Genomic DNA, 25,800 nt, shown 5'->3' on the forward strand with positions numbered 1-25,800 from the left:
AAAGGCTTCCACAGCTGCTGTTGTTGCAGCAGCCCTGCTGCTGCCTCCCAAGCTGAGGTGCTGGCCTCACATTCACCTTTGGCTCGTCTCCATTGGGCCACTAGGACTGGGGGAATCCTCTGCCCAGGTCCCTGTGGGGCAGCATGAGGAGGCATCTTCCTTTGGGGCAGGCGGGAGAGCTCAGAGACCAGCAACTGCCTGGAGGACTCCCAAGGAGAGGGGAGAAGAGCGGAGGCTGAGGGAACACTCTACAAGGGAGGGTTTCGAAAAGAGGTGAGGGGCTGCCGGCTCTGCAGGCAAGGGATGACCTAACTGGGCTCCTGAGCCCCACAGGGGTGCCGCAGAAAGAATGCAGTTGGTCAAGGGAGCCATGGACTCCAAAAAGGTTGAAAAATTCTGTCTTAAAGAATGTTGTCTTCTAGTTCTATATAGCAAAACTACTTTCCCCTAGGACTGACACATCATTTTACAGGGGTTGCTGTGATGAGGAATTCTAGTTTAGCTCTGTCTTGAGCCTTCTTTCTCTTTGCCTAGGTGTCACAGTGAAGAACCCAGGTGTGATGCCTTGTTCCTTTAACTCTTCATCTGCTTTTGAGTTTTTCTTCCTCTTTGACTCTCAGTTCAGTGAAAAGGAAGCTTGCCATGGCTGCTGAGCTCTAGCCAAAATTTATAATACAAGTAACTCAGCAAAATGTATTTACATACAATGCGTTTCTTTTTAAGCCTGAGTTTAAAATATAAACTATAATTAAAACCTGAAAGATCACCAATCAGAACCTCCAACTAACCTCTTGCCACTTAAAGCTCAGCCTAATGGTCACTTTGGCGACTATGAATGGAAAAAGAATGGCATAAGAATGAATCTTGTTCACAATACATCCCTTTCTTCTGAGAGCTTAGTATGTCACTTTATAATAGGAATTGATGTGCAGATGGTATAGTTAAGTAGCCATGATCATGGAGATATTGATAGGACATATGAGGATAGTGCAGCATAGTATATAGGGAATGCCTGTCCGTAGTGAGTTATGTATTTGATTTGTGAGTATCTTTGTAAGTGTTGTGGTAGACACCTGTTTAATCTGAGATGTAAGAACAGCAAATCTAAACATTTGATCTATTTAAAATAAATTATCCACTAACTTTAAACTTAGAAACTAACAAGCCTTTGAAAAGTTTGTTCTTTTTTTTCTTCAGATATGTAATGTCTTTCCCCCACACCATAGTGGGCCAGCAGAAAAAACAGATTTAAGTGCTACACAATGGGATAGGTATATATGTATATAGTTTTAATTCTATCAATGTTTAATTGTTTTTAATGATTGTTTTTTCTCTGTTCTTATTGGTTCTTGTTTTTATCTGTAAGCTATTTTGTGTCCTGTCAGGGGAGAAGGTGGAGTATAAATTAATAATAATAATAATAATAATAATAATAATAATAATAATAATAACTGGTTGTGAGCATTCCTCACAGGATCAGTTTGGTGCTGGGTGCTGGCAAGGAACAGGTCCAATAACTGCTCTTCATAATATAACTGGTAATTTCTAACACTATTAATAGAAAACCAGGGAATTTCTCGTAACCAGAAGAAAATTTCATTATCTTTTCATCAAACCTCTGTGCGCTTAACTGCCTGTGAACTGTAAGCATCAACAACACATAAATTGAAAAAAAAACCAATAACTTATTCTATAAATGGAAGCTGTCATCTATGATAAACAAATCTTCCCACTACAGTGTTTAGACTTTGACCAATCACTGACCAATTGTCCACTGAACTGGGTAAATATGATTTACCTCAGGAACAACTTGCAGACCTGCTGAGAGAGTAGCATTAAGTTTTCAAATCTGTCCCATGGTTCAGGAACCCACAACTCTTTGAATTTGGGGTTAAACTTGCAATCAGGACCTGTACTTGTGGATTCTGTTTAGAAAACCACCACAAGTAGAAGAGAGAGAGTTCAGAGGAAAATAATACAGTCTGACCAGTGACTGTTAAAAATAATAATAAAAAAGCACAAGTCTTCCAGAAACAACACTATATATCAGGAATATATACATTAGGAACCTGGTACTATTCAAACATTATTGGGCTCCACCTCCAATCGCCCCTGACCATTGGCCATGCTGACTAGGGTGGAGGGGAGCTTTTATCCAGCAGAACCTGGAAGGCTACAGGTTCCCTTGCTTCATGGTGTAGCATTTGTATCTTGATCCTGTAGTTGTTTACACAGAATAAACTCCCGCTGAGTTCAGTGGGTTGTACACCTAGGTCTTGAATTGCTTCCTGGAGTTTTAATTCTGAAACAAGAAGAGAGCTATCACTTTTAACACAATTAAATCCTGGGAAGTCAATTGGCCTACTTTTGGTAATGACTTTGTACTGTCCTTTAATTATTTGGCTATGACATTGCATTGGAGGCTGAGCTGGTAATGGTATTGTGTTGACTCTTAAATTGCACATACTGGTTTTTCATAACTTTAGTGTACACACCTGCAAGGCTTACACTGGAAAATAGAGCCACCTTGTATCCTAGGGAAGCTGTTCTATGATTACGTGCTCCTAGTTAACTAGATGAAAGGTCTTACAGGTTGTCCTAGGAGAGGGGCAAGATCAGGAAAGGGCAGAGATGCAGCACACAGCTAAGTTATATTGACAGCTTTTCAGCAAAACTGAGCTTAGGAAGGACAAGGATGTAAATGCTGAGATTTGTATTTGGAATGCTGGTTAGCCTAAACTGGGCCTTGAAGATAGTATTAGAAATAGGAGCTTCCCATTGCCATCCACTGGGGAGTGGCTTTGCCATCCAACATAGACCTGGTCCAAAGGTTATTTTAAGCCAAATATTGGTTTGTTTTTTGGTTACAGCTTGTGGCTCCATGAGTGTGGCTTTGGAGAACCTTGGCTTAGCTCAGGCCAGTCCAGTGTAGCAGCAAAAAGGACCAGGGAGGAGCAAAGTGGCTGCATGCTCCTTTCTGGAGGCTGCACATTCATTCATGTTAAGCCAAGGTTTGTCTTAGTATGAAATGTGAATCAGGCCACGCTCTGCTTTACTGTAGATGTGACCCATCAACCGTTGACCAATTAAAATCCATAATGGCCCTCAATTTCCAGTTACTCAAATGCTGAATATAGGGTGTACCAGTGAGAAGAAAATACCAGCCTGGAGTGATATCCTGTCTTTACATTCTTTGAGTTTTCCTCCCTGAAGTCCACCTAGCCTAATCACTTGCCTCCAGGCTGCTGTCATGCAAGGCTAATCAGAGGACGGAACTGCTGTCTTAGGTCCTAGAGCTCCCCTCCTGGCCCAGTTGGCACAACCTCATCTTTGTTGTAAGGAAAGCCATTTAGTAAAAGGGGGAGGAGTAGATATATTATATTTTTCTTAAGTAAATGCCCATTATTTTTTCCTGAAGTCATTAGGGTTGTTGTTTGGAGAGGATATTGATTTGCTTTAAGATGTCTGGTTGCTGTGGCTGTGCATATGTGGCCACAATTAATCTTGTAGCGGAGAATTCGCTAATGAAGAAGCATAAATGAGCTGTGTTAAGGTCGTTAGTGGTCATTGGATGTCTGCATACAGCAATTGCTCCTGCCCTTAATGGCATTTCTGGTCATTAAGGTTTCACAATTAATGACAACCGCTCTTTTTAAATATGTGTGCGTGTTGGGAAGCAAGCTCTTCTTCCATTTGTTTTCTCTCAGATGTACCTGACTAACAGTATTCTTTTAGAAAGAAATCCCTTCACAAAAACCTCTGTTTTTAATTCTGGGGCTGCTGTAAAGCAATGGTGAGATGACCAACGGATCCAGAGATGATTGCAAGCTAGGAAATGGCTAATGGTTCTACTTCAGGGCTGGTTCTACTTCAGAACAGTTGACTGTGATGAAGAGTTTGCATTTTGCTGGAGATTCTGTGTAAAGAATGTGCATGGGCCTTTGGTGAGAGAGGGCCGAGGCAGTAATTTTTTGGATTCTTGTTATGGGATGCCTGCCAATGAGGGAGAAAGGACAGAAAGCACAGAAAGGAGAGCAAGACTGGGGAAACTTTAGGGTGATTCTATCCATCCCCAGGCCATCCCCCAATTAGGACTCTTAAGCAAAACATTTCAAAAATTTCAAGGAAAGCAAACAAAGAATCTGAAGAAGGAAACCTTTCTCACGGTGATGTCATACTTCCTAAATCTCAGTCAGCTGAAATGACTAGATAAATTCTTGTTTGTTGTACTAGATAGTTGGACAGCTGGTAGAGAATTGAATCTAATAATAAGGGAAGTGCCTCACTGAGATAGGAGGGGCCCTCCCCCCAAGTGTCATTTCAAATGTCTCCCCTGCCTGTCCCACAACTGTAACATGTAAGTCTCAAGCATCTTTCTTTGTTTTAAGATCAGTCACATGATGTAACAATAACAATAACAATAACAATAACAATAACCAGCACCAACAGACATGTATTTCTTGTCTCCCCATATAGTTATGGGTTGCAAGGCTCACAGATGATTATGAACCTTGTTGTAAATTCCAACACACATGCACACACAAACACACACATCTGCCTTTAAACATTCATAACAAGTTGTTAGTTCAGTGCTACTGTGTTTTGTGAGGGTTTCCTTTTTCCGCTCTTTTTTTTTTTATTTCGCTTGGTAGAAGTGAATTGTTCCACCAGGCAGACTTCCAATTAATCACCATGTGCTTGATCAGGGGACCCTACTCTGATTTCATAGACAAAAATATACAGAATTACACCCCGAAGTATGTGTAATATCCTACTGCTACGGGTGACATAGCAGTTTTGCATTGTTGCGTTAAACTCATAAGCACCAAATTATACATTACTTTTCTTCCCAAAATATCTGGGGTGGGGAAAAGAGATGGATTGGAGTTGCAACATGTTGTGGGGCCTTAACCCTTCCCCTGCACATGATGGCTTCGGTCCAAATCACTGTTCTCAGATCTCTTATTAGTTACAGAGGTGAAACCATGCAGGCAACTATATATATGCTTACAACTTACATATATGCTTGTATGTTTTCCCTGTATGTGGCTAATGACAGCTCTGCCTTAGGGCTGGGGGGGGGCGTATTTGGATTAGTGTTGTACCATAGAATAGTGGGCAAGACTTTTTCCACACCTTGCCTCATTCCAACCTTCCATCACAGCTGCTTTTAGGAAAAGAAAATTATACAGGGAGATGCAATCACAGATCTCCCATTCAGTGTTTGGTTTAGCAATCAGGTCCACCGTTTTTTTTTCAATACAATAAGCTATGGATACACAGGAATCACAGGGACGTGGGTGGTGCTGTGGGTTAAACCACAGAGCCTAGGACTTGCCGATCAGAAGGTCGGCAGTTCGAATCCCCGCGACGGGGTGAGCTCCTGTTGCTCGGTCCTTGCTCCTGCCAATGTAGCAGTTCGAAAGCACCTCATAGTGCAAGTAGATAAATAGGTACCTTCCGGCGGGAAGGTAAATGGTGTTTCCGTGCGCTGCTCTGGTTCGCCAGAAGTGGCTTAGTCATGCTGGCCACATGACACGGAAGCTGTACACCGGCTCACTCGGCCAATAAAGTGAGATGAGCGCTGCAACCCCAGAATCAGTCACGACTGGACCTAATGGTCAGGGGTCCCTTTACCTTTACCTTACACAGGAATCAGTGGGACTCCTAACATGCAAAGTACATTCAAAACCTCATGGAACTGTCAAGATGAGTGAACATACCCAAACAAGTAGGTGAAGAGGGCTGGTTGAATGGCTAGACTTGAGAGGAACAAATGCAAGGTGGCACCACCAAAATAGCACATGCATGGTCATACTTGCAAATGGTTGTTTAGAATTGGCTGCTCGCTAGGCTGCTCACTAGCTCTCATGTGCTCACCTTAGAAAATAGAATTTGTGGAGGGGAGACAACAAAATTACAATGGAGGCTGTTACGTGGTCTTTTGAGTTTGGTGGCTCTGCTCAGAGGCCTAAACTAGATGTGATATGCAGTGGTGCTCATGTTTCCCTTGACCTTTTTAAAGACCAAAAGCAGCCTTAGGAACATAGCTGTCAACTTACAGATTTGAAAATAAGGGACCAGCAGCCAAAATAAGGGACCTGCAGCCTCACCTGTTCCAGACACTCCAGTCTTCCTGTCCTCCTGCAGTCTGGTCAAACTCATGCTGGGTAGCTTCGAGAACACTGTCCAACCAACTTTGTAACCAGAGGTTCAACTGAATAGAATCTGAATCACATGTGCCACAAGGCCTATGCAGCCTCAACTTAAGATGCAACAAAATGGCGTCCAGCATTCAAAAAACCCCTCAGCTTGCATTAACTAGCCACACACAAGGCATGCAAGCTCCACCCCCCAGTCGTTCTTAGACTTCTTATTGGGGGAGCAACACACCCAAGCAACACAGTTGGAGCCTCCCTCCTCCCTGGCCGGCAGGGAGGGAGGGAGGGAGAGGAGCTGCTTCCTTTGAAATTTAAGGGACATCATTTAAGGGACATTTAAGGGACATCCATCAATAAGGGACAGCAGTGGGACATGGTGCTGGAATAAGGGACTGTCCCTTCAAATAAGGGACACTTGACAGCTATGCTTAGGAAGTGAGCCTGAACAAAGGAATGGTGGGTAGGAGGACATGCTCTATTCTTTTCCATCTGTCATTTCCCTCCCTGCTCAGTCTTTTCCATTCCAGCAGCTGCTTCTCCACCTCTGTGGAAAAAGATACAGGTTCCTTTTGTCTCCTTCCCCATGGAAAGCAGTGGGGGGAGTTGAGTAGAAAAATGGAAGAAGGTGAAAGCTTAAATAGCCTCCCTCCAGCCCATGATCCTTGAACTTGGAGCCTCTTGAGTCTACTTGTGCTTTGCAGGAAATGCTAAGGGACAATACCCATGACAGCCAGCCACATTGAGACCGAATAACTTCAGAGCTGAGCCATTATCCCCTAGGAGTTCTTCAGATCCTTTGAGAGACTGGAAGAAAAGAAAGGTGAATGCTGTCTAGCCGCAGCATTGTGCAGAAATACAACAAGAGGGAGGATCAATTCTTCGGGAATTTTCACTGCTCCTTGTTGCTGCTCCTTGTAACCACGTTCATTTTGAGCACAGCTCTTACGCCGATTGATTTTGTTCCAATCAAAAGTCATTTCGTCCCCACCCCTGCCCAATTGCTAACGATTGCAAGTTTTAAGCCATGCAAATACTTGAAATGACAAGCTTTTCCTGTATGAAGCCACACGTACGTCCTTTGCTTACTTTTGCACATGTGCATTTTGGATGCATGTTAAAACTTGTGAGTTGCTGAGACAGGGATGTAGAAGACTGCTTGTGAGAGATGAAGATTGCATATGTGTAGGCAAACCTTGGAGGGATGGGAGATGTGGTTGAGAAGGTGATTGTTGTCATTATCTCAGTGGTCTACTGTTGTCTTTCTTGTTTTGCAGAAGGAACACTGACCCTACCTTTGGTTTGTTTGTTTGTTTGTATTTCCCCCCTCCCCTCCAGAACCCCCCATTGCTGATCCTGCTACCGTAGTCCTGCTGTTTTGCAAAGCTGGAATCGACACGCATGTAGGGAAGGGGGCCAGAGTCCCGGCAGCTGTCCCCAATAGATGTGACTGTTATGCTAGCTTTCCTTCGTTTATTCCTTTTGTAGGTTATTTTTGGTTCTGGGGGTCATTGGGAGGTGTGTTTTTCTTTTGTTTGTTTGATCCTGAAAGGTTAGCTGTGCAGTTTGGTTTCTTCTGTGCGAACCAACCTTGGGAGTGCAGAGCTCTTAAAAATACAAATTTCTATTGCAGCCGCAAGTTTCAAATTGGTCTCCAAGCAAGGTGGTGGGCAAAGCCCACATTGATTCATTTGGAAGAGGGAGGTGCTATTTGTTCCTTCCTCTCACTCTCCTTGCTTTTGTAAAAGAGGAAAAAGAAGAAAAAGCCCACAATGTTTTTAAGAGCTCTGAATAAAACTGCTTTGCCAACGGGGAAGCGGGAAGGGATGACTTTGGTTTTTCTTGTGCCCGGCAGCAAAAGGGTTAATGCCTGCTTTCCTCTTTGATATCCATTAGTTTGGAGCCCATGTTGTGATTGGTCCATGTCCATGTGTGTTTTGTTCCTGAACTTTATGACTTTGATTAAAGGAGCAATCCAAGGTGCGCCTGACTAAGGGTGGACATTTCCCATTTCTCCAGGTCACCCAACCTGCTTGCAGTTCACAGCAAACATGACTGAGGCTGTCAAAACCTATCAGTGGCAATGCATTGAGTGCAAATCCTGCAGCCTCTGTGGGACGTCTGAGAATGATGTAAGTTCATCTTCATTACCGGTATTGAGATTAGCAACTTAGTTTAAAGGCTACAAGTTCATTTGTAACGTTCATTCATTTAAATCGCAGCACTTTCCGCAAGCAGCAGATAGCCTTTTCTATGATCTATAATGTTTTGGTGCGCGCATATGCTCTCTCTCCTCCCTGCCCCATTGTTTTGAACTGTTACACAGGATCATTTAAGATGATAACACTTGGTTCAAATGGATCAAGGTGATAACAAAACTGTGATGGTTCAGATGGCCTTCATAAGGCTCATTTGCTCTACCCAGGATGTAGCCACTAAAGAACTTTGCAGCAAGGGAGGGGCAAGCTCTGCATTTGCCAACTCTGCAGACACCCACAGCACAACCAAGGGAAGAAGTGCTGCTAGTGCTCCTTTCCCTATCCCAAGTAAATTAAAACAACTGCAGCATAAATGAGGGACCACCCTGCACTATTTTCTTGAAACCACATACATGATGTGGCTTCCAGTCTCAGGTTAGGAGGAAATCTCTGCTGTCTTGCGGAAGGGTGTTTCACAAGATTTGGCCCAATGCAAACACCATCCCCTCTGCACAGACAGCAAGGGGAATGGAGGCCTGTGATAGGCTCCCATCATTTTATGGCAGAGGAAGAGAACTTAAGGACTTCCAGATGTTGACAATCTCCAGCTCCCATCAGGCCCATCCAGCTTAGCCAGTGGTCAGAGATGATGCAAGATGTGGAGGGCCACCGATTCTCCACCTCTTAATAAGGCCACTATAATAAGAGTATGTTCCTTTCTGATCTGGGTTTGAATACGTGTGGACTTGAACTACGATAGCTAAGGGTGGTTCAAGCCTCAGTGTATTAGGACCTGGAATATGTTTTGGCTGCAGGCAGCGGACATTGGAGAACATGCAAAGTCCCAAAGGTAATGTGGTAGAATCACAGTTCAATTACATGTACATTAGCTTTGTAAGCACTCTTTAGTAAAATGCTTGGAAATCTCAGATCTGAAGATGGATTTTTTTTTTTTTTACCTTTCTTCCTCCTCCTCCTGATACCACTGGTGTCATTTGTCTTAAGTAGGTTGCTGAATTTCCCACCTGGTCTAATTTGCTGTTTTGTTTAGTGTTGCTTAATTAAAAAAATATATTTATTTTAAAAAACCTGACCACTCATATAAAAATCAAGATGGGGCACAACAATATAAGGAGGTTGTTGTAAAGCAAAAGAGACCATAAATAAAATATTGACTAATCATTAAAAATGACTGGCTCATCTTGAGAAAATTCGCACAGCCTGTTGGTGTTAAAGGGTCTTCAAGAGATGGCTGAAAATTAGCATTGAGGATGCCTTTTGAGTCTCTGCTGCAGAAGTGGCTCAAAAGATGGGATAGAGCCACTGTCCTAGCTTACTGGAAGGGAGAAGGGCAGGAGAGAGGCAGTGGAGAGGTTGGTGTAGTGCAAACTCACCGGGAGGAACTCTGGATTAACTCCTCAGGTGCATTTGCATCATGCCAACCTTCCCATAGGGATGCGGGTGGCGCTGTGGGTTAAACCACTGAGCCTAGGACTTGCCGATCAGAACGTCGACGGTTCGAATCCCCGTGACGGAGTGAGCTCCCGTTGCTCGGTCCCTGCTCCTGCCAAGCTAGCAGTTTGAAAGCACGTCAAAGTGCAAGTAGATAAATAGGTACCACTCCGGTGGGAAGGTAAACGGTGTTTCCGTAGCACTGCTCTGGTTTGCCAGAAGCGGCTTAGTCATGCTGGCCACATGACCCGGAAGCTGTACGCCGGCTCCCTCAGTCAATAAAGCGAGATGAGCGCCGCAACCCCAGAGTTGGCCACGACTGGACCTAACGGTCAGGGGTCCCTTTGCCTTTACTAACCTTCCCATTGCCTTGCCATTCCCCCTTCATCCTGTTAAGCAACAGCGACCCACATAGCAGTTCTGCTCCACCTGGCAAGCAGCTTCTCTTGGCACTGGAGATTTTAAGCATCTTTCCAAGATAATAACTGGCAACAACAATAAAAAAAAAACAGAAAATAAGCTGCTTACACAAGTCCCTCTTGTTTTAGCAAGGAAACTTTGCTTTTTTTATGCAAGGGCTACAAGAAGCCCACCCCCTCTCTCTGTGTGTGTTGATGCTGCTGTTAGGCCATGCCCTGAGCAAAATGAGAGACCCCCCCCATTTGAAATACAAGTTGCAACATGCATGCCAGCTATGTCCAGAACTCCTGCCTGTGGAAAAGTGAGAACAGAGTGACAGCCATTTCAGAAGGCAGGAGGGATGCTCCTGTCTCTCTCTGCATTCATATATGTTCTCTGTTGTCTTCTTGCCACAACTTCATATTTATAGTACCACAATGCACCCATTTATGAGATACTTTCAGCTGCTATGACTAATCTAATGTTTGTCTTCTTCTCTTTCCTCCTAACACTCTTGGATCAGGACCAGCTGCTCTTCTGTGATGACTGTGACCGCGGCTATCACATGTATTGCTTAAACCCACCAGTCTCTGAACCTCCTGAAGGTAACATTGCTTGGAATCTACCCTATTTGCTGTTTGCTGCTGTTGTTAAATATTTCTGTCCCGTTTCTCTGCTCAGAGAGCACTCAGGGTACCATTTCCAACTTTATTTATTTATTAAATTTGTATACCACCCTTCATCCAAAGATCACAGGGCAGTTCACAACAGAAAAATACAAAATGGAAAACACACAATACACAATAAAGCAAAACCAATCCATAAACTCCCTCCAATACTTAAAAGGCCATAGAATGTTAATCAGCCAAGTGTCTGGTTGAAGAGAAATGTTTTTGCCTAGTGCCTAAAGATATGTAATGAAGGTGCCAGATGAGCCTCCTTGGGGAGAGCATGCCACAAACGGAGCCACCACAGAAAAGGCCTGTTCCCATGTTGCCAAAATATGGGACAAGGTCAAGACGTTTTCAAGATATGGAAAAAGGTAAAGCAGTCATTGTTGTAAATCATGCTGTGTATGTGCAATTACACAACGTGACTTAGCCAAAGGATTCACAAATACTAATGCAAACTCCTTGCACATCAATTTGCACCAGCAGATGAGTTCAGGTGACTTATAACTTGCTTTGCAAGCATTTTAGAAGCCTACAGTAACAAAAGTAACACAAACCAAATGGGTGATTTCTTGACTTAGAAAACATGACTGTTCATGAAACCTACTTACATTTAGAGGTGTACACCTGCTTCAGATGAAACCTACATCACAAACTGAATCAGCATGCATTGGAGAGGTTTGGATCTTGTCTGGAACAGAGCAAGCCTTCTCCAAAGCAATTCATGGCAAATTTGGGTTGCCCCTGAAGTTGCAAGGGTATTTAGAGCAGTGTTTCTCAAACTTGGGTCCCCAGCTGTTGTTGGACTACAACTTCCATCATCCATAGCTGGCAAGACCCGTGGTCAGGGATGATGGGAGTTGTAGTCCAACAACAGCTGGGGACCCAAGTTTGAGAAACACTGACTTAGAGTCTCAGGTGTTGAAAACTGATGCATATTTAGCAGCAGGGAGAAGTAGACATTTGCAAATCATGATTCTTTCTGGTATTGTTAAAGACGAGTAACCAGAAGCAATCTCCACTTTTCCATCTACTGTAGAATTATGACATGATGAAACAGCATCTCCTGAAACTGATAGGTCTACAAGCAGGCATATGTAACCTCTCCTTTGTTGTATTAGGTCAGCTTACACCAGGAACGAGCTAGATATTGTTGGACAACAAATTCCACAATCCCTGGCCATGCTGGCTGGGTCTGATGCAGACTGGAGTCTGACAACATTTGGGCCACATGTCCCCCAACCCTGGCTTAGGCCAATAGCACAAAGCTCAGTGTTAAATAGTTCTTTATTACAGCAGCAAAAGCAGACAAGAAAACTTCTTCCTACTTCCCACCTACTAGTTACTCATTTTAACAGCTGCCTTATTGACTCCACTACACACTCGGGTCAAATTTTGCTTTCCTTCAAAGTTTTCGAAGTGATGGCTTTTGGAAATAATCTCTAGCGTTGTGACTATAGGTCAGCACTTACCTAGCTGTGATGCAAACAAATTTATGCAGGCAAGAACAGGCTAATGGGAATCCAATCTCATTGTAGTGTTCCTGAAAATATTCCTTAAATATATATATATTGATTGTGGAAGCTGCTGTGTCTTTGAGTGTGTGTGTGTGTGTGTGTGTGTGTGTGTGTGTGGTGACTTCAACAGAAGCTAAGGAGTGATTTTCCAGATTGTGTAATGAGGCCCATGCCTGTGCCATGGGAAATCAACCAGTTAACTAAATAATTAAATGTGTTATGCAAGTCCAAAATCCTACCTCACAGAGTCAACTGCCTGCCAAATCTCTACATAGTTAACTTCCTTCTGATCAGCCTCATAGGGAAGTGGGGGACAGAAGTAATTTTGACACATCTTCAACTATCCATCTGTTTATTAGGCTGAATACAATACAATTTAGTGAAACCACCCAAAAGGAAAGGTATTGTATATTTGGCAAACACAACTGCCACTCACTAGGCACACTGTATGCAATACATCATTGTATCCCCCTTGTTTATACAGTGGTACCTCGGGTTAAGAACTTACCGTATTTTTCGCCCTATAGGACGCACTTTTTCCCCTCCAAAAATGAAGGGGAAATGTGTGTGCATCCTATGGGGTGAATGCAGGCTTCAGGAAGTTCTCCGCAAGCCTTGGGAGCCCGCGGAAGTTCCCGTCGGGCTCCCTAGGCTTGCGGATAGCAGCCTGCATCTCGAAGCCTGGGGCGCGCTGCACAGCGCACCCCGGGCTTCGGTTCCCTGACCTGGTTTGGAGGCTTGCGGCAGGGAGAAGTGCGCTTCTCCCTGCCGCCAGCCACACAAGCTCGGGGGACAGTGGGGAGGCGGAGCGCTGCCATCCCACTGTTCCCCGACCTGGTTTAGGCTTCAGGCAGATATCCACAAGCCGTGGGAGCCTGGTGGGAAGTCGCGCCGGTCTCCCAAGGCTTGCGGAGAACTGCCTGTTCTGGGGGCTGGGGTCGGGGAAAGCTCAGGCTTTCCCTGCCCCAGCCCCGCGCCTGGGGGGGGGAATATTTTTTTTCTTTATTCCCCCCCCAAAAAAAAAACTAGGTGTGTCCTATGGGCCGGTGCACCCTATGGGGAGAAAAATACGGTAATTCGTTCTGGAGGTCTGTTCTTAACCTGAAACCGTTCTTAACCTGAGACACCACTTTAGCTAATGGGGCCTCCTGCTGCCGCTGCACAATTTCTGTTCTCATCTTGAAGCAAAGTTCTTAACCCGAGGTAATATTTCTGGGTTATCGGACTCTGTAACCTGAAGCGTATGTAACCTGAAGCATCTGTAACCCCATTTGGTGCTGCATTCCACTGCAAAGTGGGAGAGAGCAGGCGCTGTAACCTTCCAACAGCTTGACTTCACCCCCAAAGGCACACTCCTCCACTGTCTCCAAAGATGAATGGATGCCAGCCTTGTCTTTATCACACAACTGTGACAAACATCACTGTAATTAGTTGTAGTTGTGTGGTGCTTTAAATATTGCTTTTAAAAAACTCTAATGCAGGTATGCGTACCTGTACTCATGCACAGACACAGAGATGTGCACAGCATATTTCAGATTAGAGTGTGTACCCACATATTTTTTTTAAAAAAGGATTGTACAACCTCAGAGTGGTGGAGGGATGGGTGCCAATCAAAACTGATGCTTCCAGTGGGGAAACATATGAAGAACGCCTGCATCTTTTGTCATTTGGTCCTTAATATAAAATACATATAGCCTGTCCATACACAGACAGAGGAATATGCATGTTTGTGATCACACATGTGGATCCGCATGTCCTCCAACCTGCAAATGTTTTACCTGTAGGAAATGTGTGACATACAAACTGGTCCTCTTGTGTAGTGTGGTTTAAATAGCTTTCCCACTTATTCTGCCTGACATTGATTGATGTACCCCAGGACCACTCACTGATCTGATGGTTTTATTACTGTATTTATTTATTTATAGGGAGTTGGAGTTGTCATTTGTGCCGAGAACTTCTCCGAGAGAGAGCATCTGCCTTCTGCTTCCAGCCCTAGAAGAGTCTCCGTGGACCAGAACTGGGCTTGTTCCTGGACTTTTGGCACCAGCACACAACTGTCACCTGCCACCTAAGGATCTATGTCACTACAAACACACCTGTACACACATGAAAGAGAATGGACATTCAAAGAAATTTCTGTGGTATTTGCTGTCCAAGTGTAGATTTCACAAATCTTGTACCTCCTGGGTTCTACTAGAAGGAAGACACATGGTTTGTTTGTTTTTTTATGTTTCCCCATCCCCACTGCAGTGCATGATTGCAGATATGCCGTAATAGATTCACATGTGTTATGATAATAGCAAAGCAGGGAACTGTTGTAACTGTTGGTATTTAGGCATTTAAACTGTGTGGCATTGTGCTTTTTGTTTGATCTGTTGTTCCCCCCCACTCTAGCACCCCAAGAGAAATGCCAGTGTCATTTCCACATCCGTCCTTGATGCAGAGCTGTGGTGAAGATATTGAGAAGTATCATTTGCTGCAGGTGTCTTAGAGCAGGGGTCAGCAACCTCTTTCAGCCGTGGGCCGGTCCACTGTCCCTCAGACCATGTGGTGGGCGGGACTATATTGGGGGGGGGATGAACAAATTCCTATGCCCCACAAATAACCCAGAGATACATTTTAAATAAAAGGACATATTCTACTCATGTAAAAACATGCTGATTCCTGGACTGTCCATGGGCCAGATTGAGAAGACGATTGGGCCGCATCCGGCCCATGGGCCTTAGGTTGCCTACCCCTCTCTAGAGGAACTCCCCCCTCACAAGCACACTTTTAGATGTAGAGGACCTTCAAAGGATACAACAGCTCAATTCTTTCCTAGTCATTGACAGTAAGGCCCAAGCTACATGTTGGGTGCTACCAGTCCAAGTCCTCCCAATTCTCTGGTAACATGTATGTGGAGATGGGGAACCTGTGACTCTCCAGATGTTGTTTTCAACACCATCCCTAACTGTTGGCCATGCCCTCAGCCTCCTGCTTACATGGGGTTGAAGTAGATCTGAGCAGGTGGGAAAATTCAGCCCTGGGGTCCAAATTTCGCTCTCCAGGTTGCTAAGAATGTTCCCCAAGCCACATCCTATCACTGTCCCTATTCCACATGCTGCTCCAAGCTCTTTTGCCTGGCTGGAATTTGTCCTTCACTGTGATAATGCCTCTCGCTTGCTGGGGTGGAGAAGGGGGTGTGTGCTTGTGTGTAGGAGCAGCACCTTCCCTGGGGCTGACTGCCATCAGAGTGCAGCTGCTACACCAGATGTGCAGTTGCTGCTGGATCAGGACACCACCATGAGGATACTAGCTGTGCGCCTTCATCTCTACACTGAAGAGTCCTTTAAGCAGTTACTAAAATCTGCAGGTTCAAGGAAAGGGCTGACATTCTGAGTTCCAAGTCTCTTAGTGTTTTGGTAATATCGGAAGCTGCCTTATCCAGAATCAGACCATTGGTCCATTGTCTACACTGACTCAGCAGGGTCTATCCCAACCCTGACTCAGCAAGGGTCTATCTCAACCCTACCTGAAGATGCCAGGGATTGACCAATAGAGCTTCTGCATGAAGAGCAGATGTTTTACCACTTAGCTACAGCCCCAGCCCCTGCTTTATACACTTTAAAATGTCCTTCCGACAACTAGAGGAAATTTTGGCTGGACCATGCTCCTAAGAACTGTACATAGCCATTGATTTAGATGAAAGAGAGTTGAGCATGGGCTTAAATCTGTGATACTTAAACATGCTTAACCTGGACTAGTGATGCTGCAGTGCAGAGGTGGAGTGCATTCAAAAGGCTGAACTTGGGTTCAATCCTTGTCTTTTCCACGTAGGGCTGGGGATTCAGGGAAAGACTCTTGTCTGAAACCTGGAGAACTGCCATTTGCCATAGACAACACTTGAGCTAGCTGAATCAATGGTCTGGGCTTTGCATAAGAAAACTTCCTATGGATCATGCACACAGCCATGGGATGTTGGGTGCTCTACCCTAAGCACATGTGCTGCTCCCATTTTAAGTCTTCGGATCAGGCCTGAAGAAACAGTGTCCTTTGGCCCAACTTAAATGTTGGCAGGTCAATGTGTTCGAACAGGAGGGTGGTGGGACTTTTCCAGCCTGAGGACAGCATTTCCTTGTGGGTAACTTTCCCGAGGCTCCAAAGGCAAACAGATGGGTAGAGCGACAGATGCAAATGCAAAACCAGAGGCTTCCTCACACAGCAGAACCCCTTGCTAAAGCGAAAAATCTAGAGTCTGGTGTTCCTGTAGATTTGAATGGAGGATTTGCTTGATTCACGAAAATATAAAATGGCCATTACAACACATTTCCCTCCCTAAAATAAGACCTGCAAATGTTCTAGATGCTGTGTTCAAAACAAAAGAGAAGTGAACCTGAGATGGTTGTAGTGTCCTACATCTCTTCTGTGGACCCTAGGTCTCTACCAATCATTATTTAAGATGGCTACAGAATACATTGTGATTGTCAAGATATCCTGAGCCTCCAATTGCAAGAAGCTGGAAGATGACGGGGGGTCCTTCATTCTATAAGCACCTGCTTTCTTGCAGCTTTCTTTTGAAGGATCCAGTACTGGCACAGTGGGAGACAGGGCACTAAGCTGTTTATAACATTGACCTGTGGTTGTCTGAATGTCCTTATGATTGACACATTGTGTTTGACCCTTTTTCTTTCATTTGATTTTAGAGAAAGAATGGCTGTATGTAGATGCATAAATTGTATACGTTCCATAACTAATTTGTTGTAATATGCCAGGGGAAACTACTCAAAATTGCCATTTGCTTTGGTTCAAGGCCACCACTTAAGGTAAAGAAGCAAGTAGGCTTTATTTTCAGAAAAGTGCAGGCCGCCATGTTTTAAAAGAAAACTCCAGCAAGAACAGAATCCTAATACTTCTCTTTGGGCCAGCTGCTAACAGTCACAAAGGAGCGTGCTCATTTTTTAGTTTCACCAGGCTCTTCCTCAAACTTGATCTTAAATAAACAAAAGTGAGGGGGGAAATGTTGCTGGTAAAACGTTTTGCAATATGCAATATAAAATAGATTTTCTAGAATCTATTTTAAAGTGCCATAACCCACTACTCAGAAATAAGGGTGCAATCCAGCCAAGGTTGACCACTTTTATGCCCCATAGATTTCAACTATGACTTTGCTTATTTCTGCCATAGAAAGCAATGAGACTTAGAGCCTAAATCTTGATTCGAAAGTAAACCCCACCGAAGGGACTTGCTCCCCAAGAATCATGCATCAGATTTCAATCATAAAAAGTTTAATTTTGGCTGGCTGGCTCTGTAAGTGTTATCATTTGCTATCACTGTGTATGTTTATGAACTACAGCACTGTTTTAGCACTAACTAAGTTGGCATAACTGCAGCTTCCATCCCATCAGCTTCTATTACCAGATGTGGTGTTACGCACAGTGATTGTATGGCCCAGTATTGCCCAGAGGGAGCGAGACTGAGATGACATTTCAGTCACCATGGGGTTGAAATGTGTCATCTGAGTTGATACAACGCTATGCAGCTAAAATTAAGTAGTAACCTTTGGGAAATGGGACTGCAGCAGGACGGATGTGCCCAGAATATGAGGTGCCTGTCTTGTGCCAGAGCAATCCATCCTGGACACTGTTGCTGCTACACATTTCTGTAGGCTCAGTACATCAACCTGCAGTACTCGGGAGTAAGTTGCTCTCAAATAATTGGATTTGCTTTCAATTATATTGTGTTTAAGATCAAGGGATGGGGTGAACAGTGTTATCTTGAAATGCCAACGCAACTATGTACATTTTAGTTAATCCCTTTGCTGAGTAATGCTCTGAGTAGCACGGAGCATTCATAGCAAGGCAAGAAACTGATTTGGCAGTTTTTAGGGTCAGGGAAATGGAGAAAAAAAGGCAAATGGAAAAAAGACCATCTGCTCACACAACAAATCAATCTGCGGAATGGGAGGAGGCAATTTTGAGGTTTTCACCCTTTCCTGCAGCCCTTGTGCTCCCCTAAACATGTTTTGGAGAGCAGATTAAGGGGGGGCCTGGAAGGTGGCAGGGGAGAGGGAATTGTCAGGGGAAATTGCCCCCACCCCTCATTCTGCTGATGAATCCCACCACTGGATACCTCCCATAATGAACTGCAAGAATGGAACCCAAGGAGGCGTTTAAAATCACGTCTCTCTTGGCCCTAAAAGTTGTCTGAAATGACAAAAGCATTGGTTTTTTTATGAACATGAAGCAGTCCATGGAATGCAGAATGGCAAGCAGGGGAGTTACAAATCTTGTGTTTGCCATGTGGCACTAATGTGGAGGGCGGATATTTGCAGGAAAGGATTAGCTGACAGGTGGAGGTTCTTAACCGTTTCCCCATCTTGTGAGGACCTCTCCATCATGCCCATTCATGATGATTTGCACTCATAATGGTATCAGGGTGGCCTCGCTTTTCATAGTGTTTGCACCTGCAAAAGTTTTGCAACAGACATCCCATTTAGTTTCCTATCCGTGCATGTCCCCAGGCTTCCAACTGAAATCCTGCAGCTTTTTCTACAACAAATGTCCCACTTCTGTTGTGCTATACCTCAAGGGTGCCCCTCTAGATGGCAAATAACTAATAAAGCAGAATGTTGTGTGAGTGATGCAATATACACCCACCACTAATGCACTGTTGTTGTGTCAACTGACATGTTGCAGAGCACACCTGCAACATGTCTCCCCAGTTAATTGGGAGGAGCCCTGGGAAGAATAGAATACTCTTCTCTGCCCACTATTTCTCCTTTACAAATTCCATCCCATTCCTTATTACTGTTAACAAGCAAACTCCTGGGCAATTTGTTTGCTGAAGTAATGGGTAGCTCCACTGGGATCAATGGAAGTCAGATAGGAAGATGGCTGAGGTGAGGCTGCATTTGGGAAAATATGCACTCTTCGAAGCTTCTCTGTAAAATGAATCACCTGAGCATTTAAATGTACATTGTCAAAAGAAGTACTTGACGTTATTGCCACCACCACTTGACGTTATTGCCACCACCTCCTCAACAAATTAAAACACAATGAATTATAAAAAAACGGAATTGTTTTTTCTTGTTTGCATTGTCTGTAACCTTTAATATTTTTTAATTCATTATGATGAGATTAGAGCACATAACAAGTTGCACATTTATATACCCGGACTCATACGTATGATGCAGCCAAGTTCTGCAAAGGACAAGAGAACCATTTAGCATTGTCCGCTGTTAGATCACAAGAAAATGCATTATTATTCCTCATATTCTCTTGCACTGAGAGTTGTTTGGGCCCCAAATGGAAGCACTGGAAGCAAAACACATGAGTTATGAAACCCATTAAATGGAAAGCTGAGCAGGCTAAGCCAACCCAAATTAAGGTTGCGATCCTACACATATACTTAGTTGTAAGCCCCATTGGTTTTAATAGGACTCATTGCTGTAAAAGTATGACCAGGACTGTAGGCAATTCAAGTCTAAGATTTCATGTGCCAGCAAATAAAATAATATATTGTTAGCTGCTATACCAACATTTTAAAATAACAAAGTGCATTGCAAGTTCCTAAAAATGGCCTTGCATGTAGATAAGTTTATATGAGTGGGTCTTATGGAGAAACCATGTATTATGTGTCTGTTTGGTTTTTGTGTACCATTGTGAGCAGCACTCAAAGCACTAGCTTTTTGCAAGCACAGAGAGAACGATCTGTGCCAAGTTTGGTGTGTGACATCTGCATCTGCACAATCAACTCCATGCATGGCAGGGAAGGAAAAGTCAATGCAACCTGACCAAAAATGCTGCTGCTATGCACCAGAGAGACCCATGAGAATTGGCTCCGAGTTGCAAGACTTTTCGATTCAAGTGTTGTTCCAGGAACTTCATGCTGAGCATTCAAAGCATCTTTCAAGGGTAATGAAAAACTAGATGTGGGTTCAGTCAAGGCTTTGGTTGATTGGCTGTGTGTTTCTCTGTTCTGGTGAGAGCAGAATAGGAAGCTGGAGTGAGGACTGGCAGGCAGCCAAACCTTGTCTTCAGCAGTGATATAATTACTAATAATGACCTCAAGCCCAGTCAGCTAGTTAAATGGCTTTTCAGGGCAGGCACCAACTTAGAGTCTGGTTTATAGACAGGATAAACTGAATCTTTGGGCAAAACAAAAAAATTCCTTCCAGTAGCACCTTAAAGACCAACTAAGTTAGTTCTTGGTATGAGCTTTCGTGTGCATGCACACTTCTTCAGATACCATGTATCAGATACCATGTACCATGCATGCACACGAAAGCTCTTAGTTGGTTAACTTAGTTGGTTAACTTAGTTGGTCTTTAAGGTGCTACTGGAAGGAATTTTTTTGTTTTGACTATGGCAGACCAACACGGCTACCTATCTGTAACTGAATCTTTGGGGTACATGAAAACCATTGTGCTTAGGTCCTCCTCCTAAATGTTATTAAAACATTTAATTAGAAAGCGACTTAAAAATTCTTAAAATGTGCCCATATGTATGTCTGTGTCAAGAGATTTAGAAAATGGAATAGTTTATAATCCTGAGAACGTAAGAAGAACCTTCCTTGGATTAGATCAAAGGCTTACTTTAGCCAAGCAACCTGTTTCTGACAGTGTCCAGCCAAAAGTCTATAGAAAACCCATAAGTGTGTGCTATAAAGTGCTGGGCTAGGGTTCAAATCCCCACTCAGCCATGAAGCTCTCTAGGTATCCTCGGACCAGTCATTGTCTCTCTGCCTAATGTACCACACAGGGTTTACCACACAGGGTTGTTGTGGAGATTTAGAGGGGGGAGAACCATGTATGCCACCTCAAGCTCCTTGGAGGAAAAATTGAATGAATGAATGAGAGGACATGATGACCTAGCACTTTGCTGTTTGTGTTCCCCAGTGACTGGTATTCAGAGGCAATACAGCCTCTGATCCCAGAGGCAATATGTATACCCATAACTAGCAGCTTGGTAGCCTGATCTCCAGGAATCTGTCTAACCTCAGGTTAAAGTTGTTTGGACTGGTGACCGTTCACTACATCTTGGAAACTATGGAAACAAACTATGGAAACAAATTCCATAGTTTTAGCTATGTGCCTCATGAAGGACTTCATTTTATCTACCCTGAATATTGTGCCACTCGCCATCCTTGGATGGTGGTTCTGGCATTCTGAGGGAGGAAGAAAAACTCTTCCCTCTCCACATTCCCCCCCCTCCGTGTATAATTTTATGTGTACCATTCCTCTAATTGAAATGGCTCCAAGCATTGAATGTAACCATTCCTCCTCCTTGGGAGTTGTTCTTGCTCTCCAATTATTTTGGGTGCCCTTTTCTGCTCTGCGCTATCCCCCCCCCCCAAGTTGTGCTGACCAGGTGTTGTCACAGTATAGATTTATATAAAGGCATGATGACAGTGACAGTTTTATTATCTATCCCTTTCCTAATAATCTCCACTTTTTTTAAAGAGCTGCCACACACTGGGTCAACATGTTAATTGAGCTATCCACGATGACCTCAGAATCCCTTCATTATTAGTTGCTACGAGCTCAGAACCCCATCAGTGCAAATGTGAACTTTATTTTCTCACAGTATACATTACACCACATCAATGGACCACCACATCAGCAAGGCCCGGGGGACAGGGGTTGTTGTCTGGGCAACCCAGACCTTCCATACACACTGCCCAGGCTTGCGCCCTGGTGAGGTCACTTTGGGGCTTCACCCCTGGAGGCACACTCCATTGACTCTCCAGACAGATGGATGCCAACAGCAGGGCTTATTTGAAATGAAACATGACTGCGTTAGACTCCATTGGCAATATATATGATAACACTTAAGTCATCTCAGTTCTCATGCTTCAACAACACTTACATGAAGTGATGGGCATCACTTAGAGTTAAGTTCAGAGTTGAATCCCTTCTGCTTCCATGGCTGATCTAAAGCATAATGGTTTAGGACATCTAGAATTTTTACCTGTTTCGTGACCAGAACATACATTTACTCAACCTGCCACTTCAGATGTCTCCCTGATTTCATTTTCCATCTGAAGATCATCACCCTGAGCATTTTGGTCAAGAGGGTGATAATGTGTCTTCAGTTCTAAATTTAGAGGCCCAGTATTACTTTTACTTACACTTGGAAACAACAGTTGAAAAAGGAGCCATCAAAAACTATAGCGCTCCAAAATGGCACAGCCTATAATATGCATTATGGAATTAAGGATGTTGTTCATAGAAACTCTAGCTGAAAATGTTTTTGGTTTGCTTCTGTATGTGAATGTCAAGTCCAACAATTATTTACGTCTTCTTAATACTCTCAACTTTAAGAATCACACGGTCACCCTCTGGAAAATGGGAGAGGATGTTAAAAAAACCAACAACCCTTCACTGAATAGGAATTCAAGCTAGCATTCTGAAACTTCATTCTGGGACGCCGCCTCTTCTTTCATTTGGAACGGGGCTCAGCTCAGCTTATGGAAATGCATCTTTTACACTTGGAAACACCAGTGCTTGAATTCCAGTAGAGAGACAGAGGATAGGCAGGGCTGTTGCTGCGCTGCATCAGCTAATGGCTAGTTTGAAGAGGAGGAACTGGCAAGACAGGCAGTGTAATAGCTGTGCCAGGAGCCATTCTGCATGCAGACTTCGGCAGCATTGTTTACCCTTTCCAAGGCTAAGCTCCACTGCTATGGGAGCTTGACTGGCTCAAGCTAGCTGGGAAAGCAAAGCTGTTCAATTCCCTTTTCTGCAGTGACCTTGAGCTACAGAATGGCTGTGCATATGGTGCACAAGCACAGAGCTTGAAACTAATCCAGGAAGGTAGGTAGGAGTGTGTGTGTGTGTTGCCTCTCCGCATCTCCCAGCTGATTCCACAGCTTAGGCCTTAACAGCTGCAGTTGTCTGACAATTAATTCCTTCCCAGCCTCAGCTTCCCTCCCCCTCACTTCACACAGGCCTTTATATACCCAAGTGTGAAGGTGCCTGGCAACACAATTTCCTCCATGGATTTGGGCAACTCATGGCAATTTTCTTCAGAGATATCAGCTCCTCCTCCGGGCTCAGGCACAAGTCACACAAGCTTATAGAGCAGCTCTTTCAGAAGATGCTCCCTTCTTGGATTTGTGTTCCTCCACAAGCCTGGCCTTGCATTTCAAATTCATGGAAGCTGAACTGAGCCCCACCCCCCAACACCAGCAAGTCACTGAGGTATCCCTCACTGAGTATTCACAGGCTAAACTTTAGGCAATTAGCATGGTTAATGTTCACTGTGTGATAGTACAGCTGTGTGAGTCTCATTAAAATGTTCCTTTGGGAGAGCAGATGCAGGCGGAGAATAAGGGACCAGTTTTGCATCCTGTAGAGGAGACATACCTGTCTGTTGTGAGGGGGCCTGTACCTGATTAAACACTTGGAATCTCAAGAGCACAGAAAATATTCAGGTTTTTCACCTGGCTGTAAAGTGTCAGTGTGTCACCAGGGAGAGCTTGTGCTACAAGAGGTGCCTGATGAGTGGGACAAAAATCCTCCTCCTCCTCTTCTTCTTCATTTTATTAAAAGAGTTGGAATATATTATTATTATATTATTATTACCCCACCCATCTGACTTGGTTGCCCAGCCACTCTGTGCGGCTTTCAACATAATACACAAAAAGACAACAACAAAACATCACACATTAAAAGTGTGTTGATATAGGGCTGCCTTCAGGTGTCTATGGAAGGTTGTATAATTTATCCCCTTGAAATCTGATGGGAGAGTGTTTCACAGGGTGGGTGACTACCGAGAAGGCCCTCTGCTTGGTGCCCTGTACCGCCAGAAGGCCCTCAGCATTGAACGATGGGGGTGGAGATGCTCCTTCAGGTATACTGGGCCGAGGCCATTTAGGGCTTTAAAAATCAGGACCAACACTTTGAATTCTGCTCAGAAATGTACTGGGAGCCAATGTAGGTCTTTCAGGTCTGGTGTTAGATGGGCCTGGCAGCTGCTCACTCACCAGTCTAGCTGCCGTTGCAATTCCATGGAAAGAAACCAACTGGACAAGCAGATGAATCTTATTTCAATACAGTGGTACCTCGGGTTACAGACACTTCAGGTTACAGACACTTCAGGTTACAGACTCCGCTAACCCAGAAATAGTACCTTGGGTTAAGAACTTTGCTTCAGGATGAGAACAGAAATCGTGCAGCGGCAGCGGGAGGCCCCATTAACTAAAGTGGTACCTCAGGTTAAGAACAGTTTCAGGTTAAGAACGGACCTCCAGAACGAATTAAGTTCTTAGCCCGAGGTACCACTGTACTACCAATGTAATTGTGGCTTTTACTGCACCTGAGGGCAGCAGGATAGTGCTAGGTGTGCAGGACAGGCTGTGCTTACACAGCCAAGGTGCTCTGCTGATCACAGGTTCTGCTTTGGGCTTTATGACAGGCACCTGGTTGGCCTCTGTGAGAACAGAATACTGGACGAGATGAGCCACTAGTCTGATCCAACAGGCTCTTTGTTGGATGCTCTTAATGCACAGTTGTAAAGCAGGCAGAAATTCAACCGGTACAATGTTCCCAATATGGAGATACAGTGGGGGGCGGGTTGTTGTTATGCAGTTGTTAAAGGCGGTAGATAACTCACAGGAAAAGCTGCCTGCCTGATCAGAGCAACAGCACCCTTCCTTGCAGATTCTCTGCCTCACTCCATCCTGGGATCCAAAGAAGGCGACAGGTTGTATAGGAGAAGGGGGAAGACATGTCTAATAATTCAGGTCAGTCCTCAGAGAACGCGATGGTGCTTGTGTGCTGCTGGAACCAGACATTTCATTCCTTGTTAAATGCTTTCATTATCTCTCACCAGTCATGAGTCAGAGGCCGCTGTTAAGAAATGAAGTCGGTCGCCTCGGCAGACATGGCTAAGCAGTGGCCTTTGGAGTGGAAAAAAAAATATATTCACAAGCATCTAAAATCAGGCATCATTTCAAGCGCTTTTGTTGGGGGTGCAAAATTCACAGCAGAGTTTACAGATGCAACATTTCCAAAACTCAGCATATTTTAAGAGGGAGTGTTGCATTTTGCTTTATTATACCCTTACAAAAATGGGACCCCAGGTGATAATCCTGTGTGGGTTGAAACACAAGAGTTGCAAGTGTGACCACCCCCTTCTTCCACGAAGGCATTTCAGACTTAAACAGTGAATCCAAGTTCCTGGTAAAGAACAAATCGTTTTCCACATGAAGTATGTGTGTGAGAGACAGTTTCATGTCCCATATTGTGGGGTTTTTGTTAGCGCAGCTTCCAAGCAGCCCATTGATCACAACACACGCTATCCATGCCAGTGTCAGGCCCTTTCTAAGGCCAGACCCTCCAAATGTCTCTATTTTCCGGGGACTCCTGGATTTACAGAAGCCACCCCGGTTTCTGATTTGATCCTGGAATGTCCAGCTTTTCCTT

At 44.2% G+C, this 25,800-nt stretch overlaps 1 protein-coding gene across 1 annotated transcript in view; it reads left to right on the forward strand.

Annotated features, from left to right (window-relative positions):
• The window catches only part of DPF3 (double PHD fingers 3), a 182,529-nt gene extending 162,611 nt beyond the window's left edge, over positions 1 to 19,918 (forward strand). Inside the window, exons 9-11 of the mRNA XM_079990451.1 lie at positions 8,178 to 8,290; positions 10,731 to 10,812; positions 14,321 to 19,918. Coding sequence (XP_079846577.1) covers positions 8,178 to 8,290; positions 10,731 to 10,812; positions 14,321 to 14,391 — 266 coding nt within the window. The 3' untranslated portion in view covers positions 14,392 to 19,918. The remainder of the gene's footprint in view (positions 1 to 8,177; positions 8,291 to 10,730; positions 10,813 to 14,320) is intronic.
• Positions 19,919 to 25,800: the final 5,882 nt, after the last annotated feature.

Source organism: Podarcis cretensis, assembly GCF_951804945.1.
Source record: "Podarcis cretensis genome assembly, chromosome: 1".
In the NCBI taxonomy this organism is placed as follows: domain Eukaryota; kingdom Metazoa; phylum Chordata; class Lepidosauria; order Squamata; family Lacertidae; genus Podarcis; species Podarcis cretensis.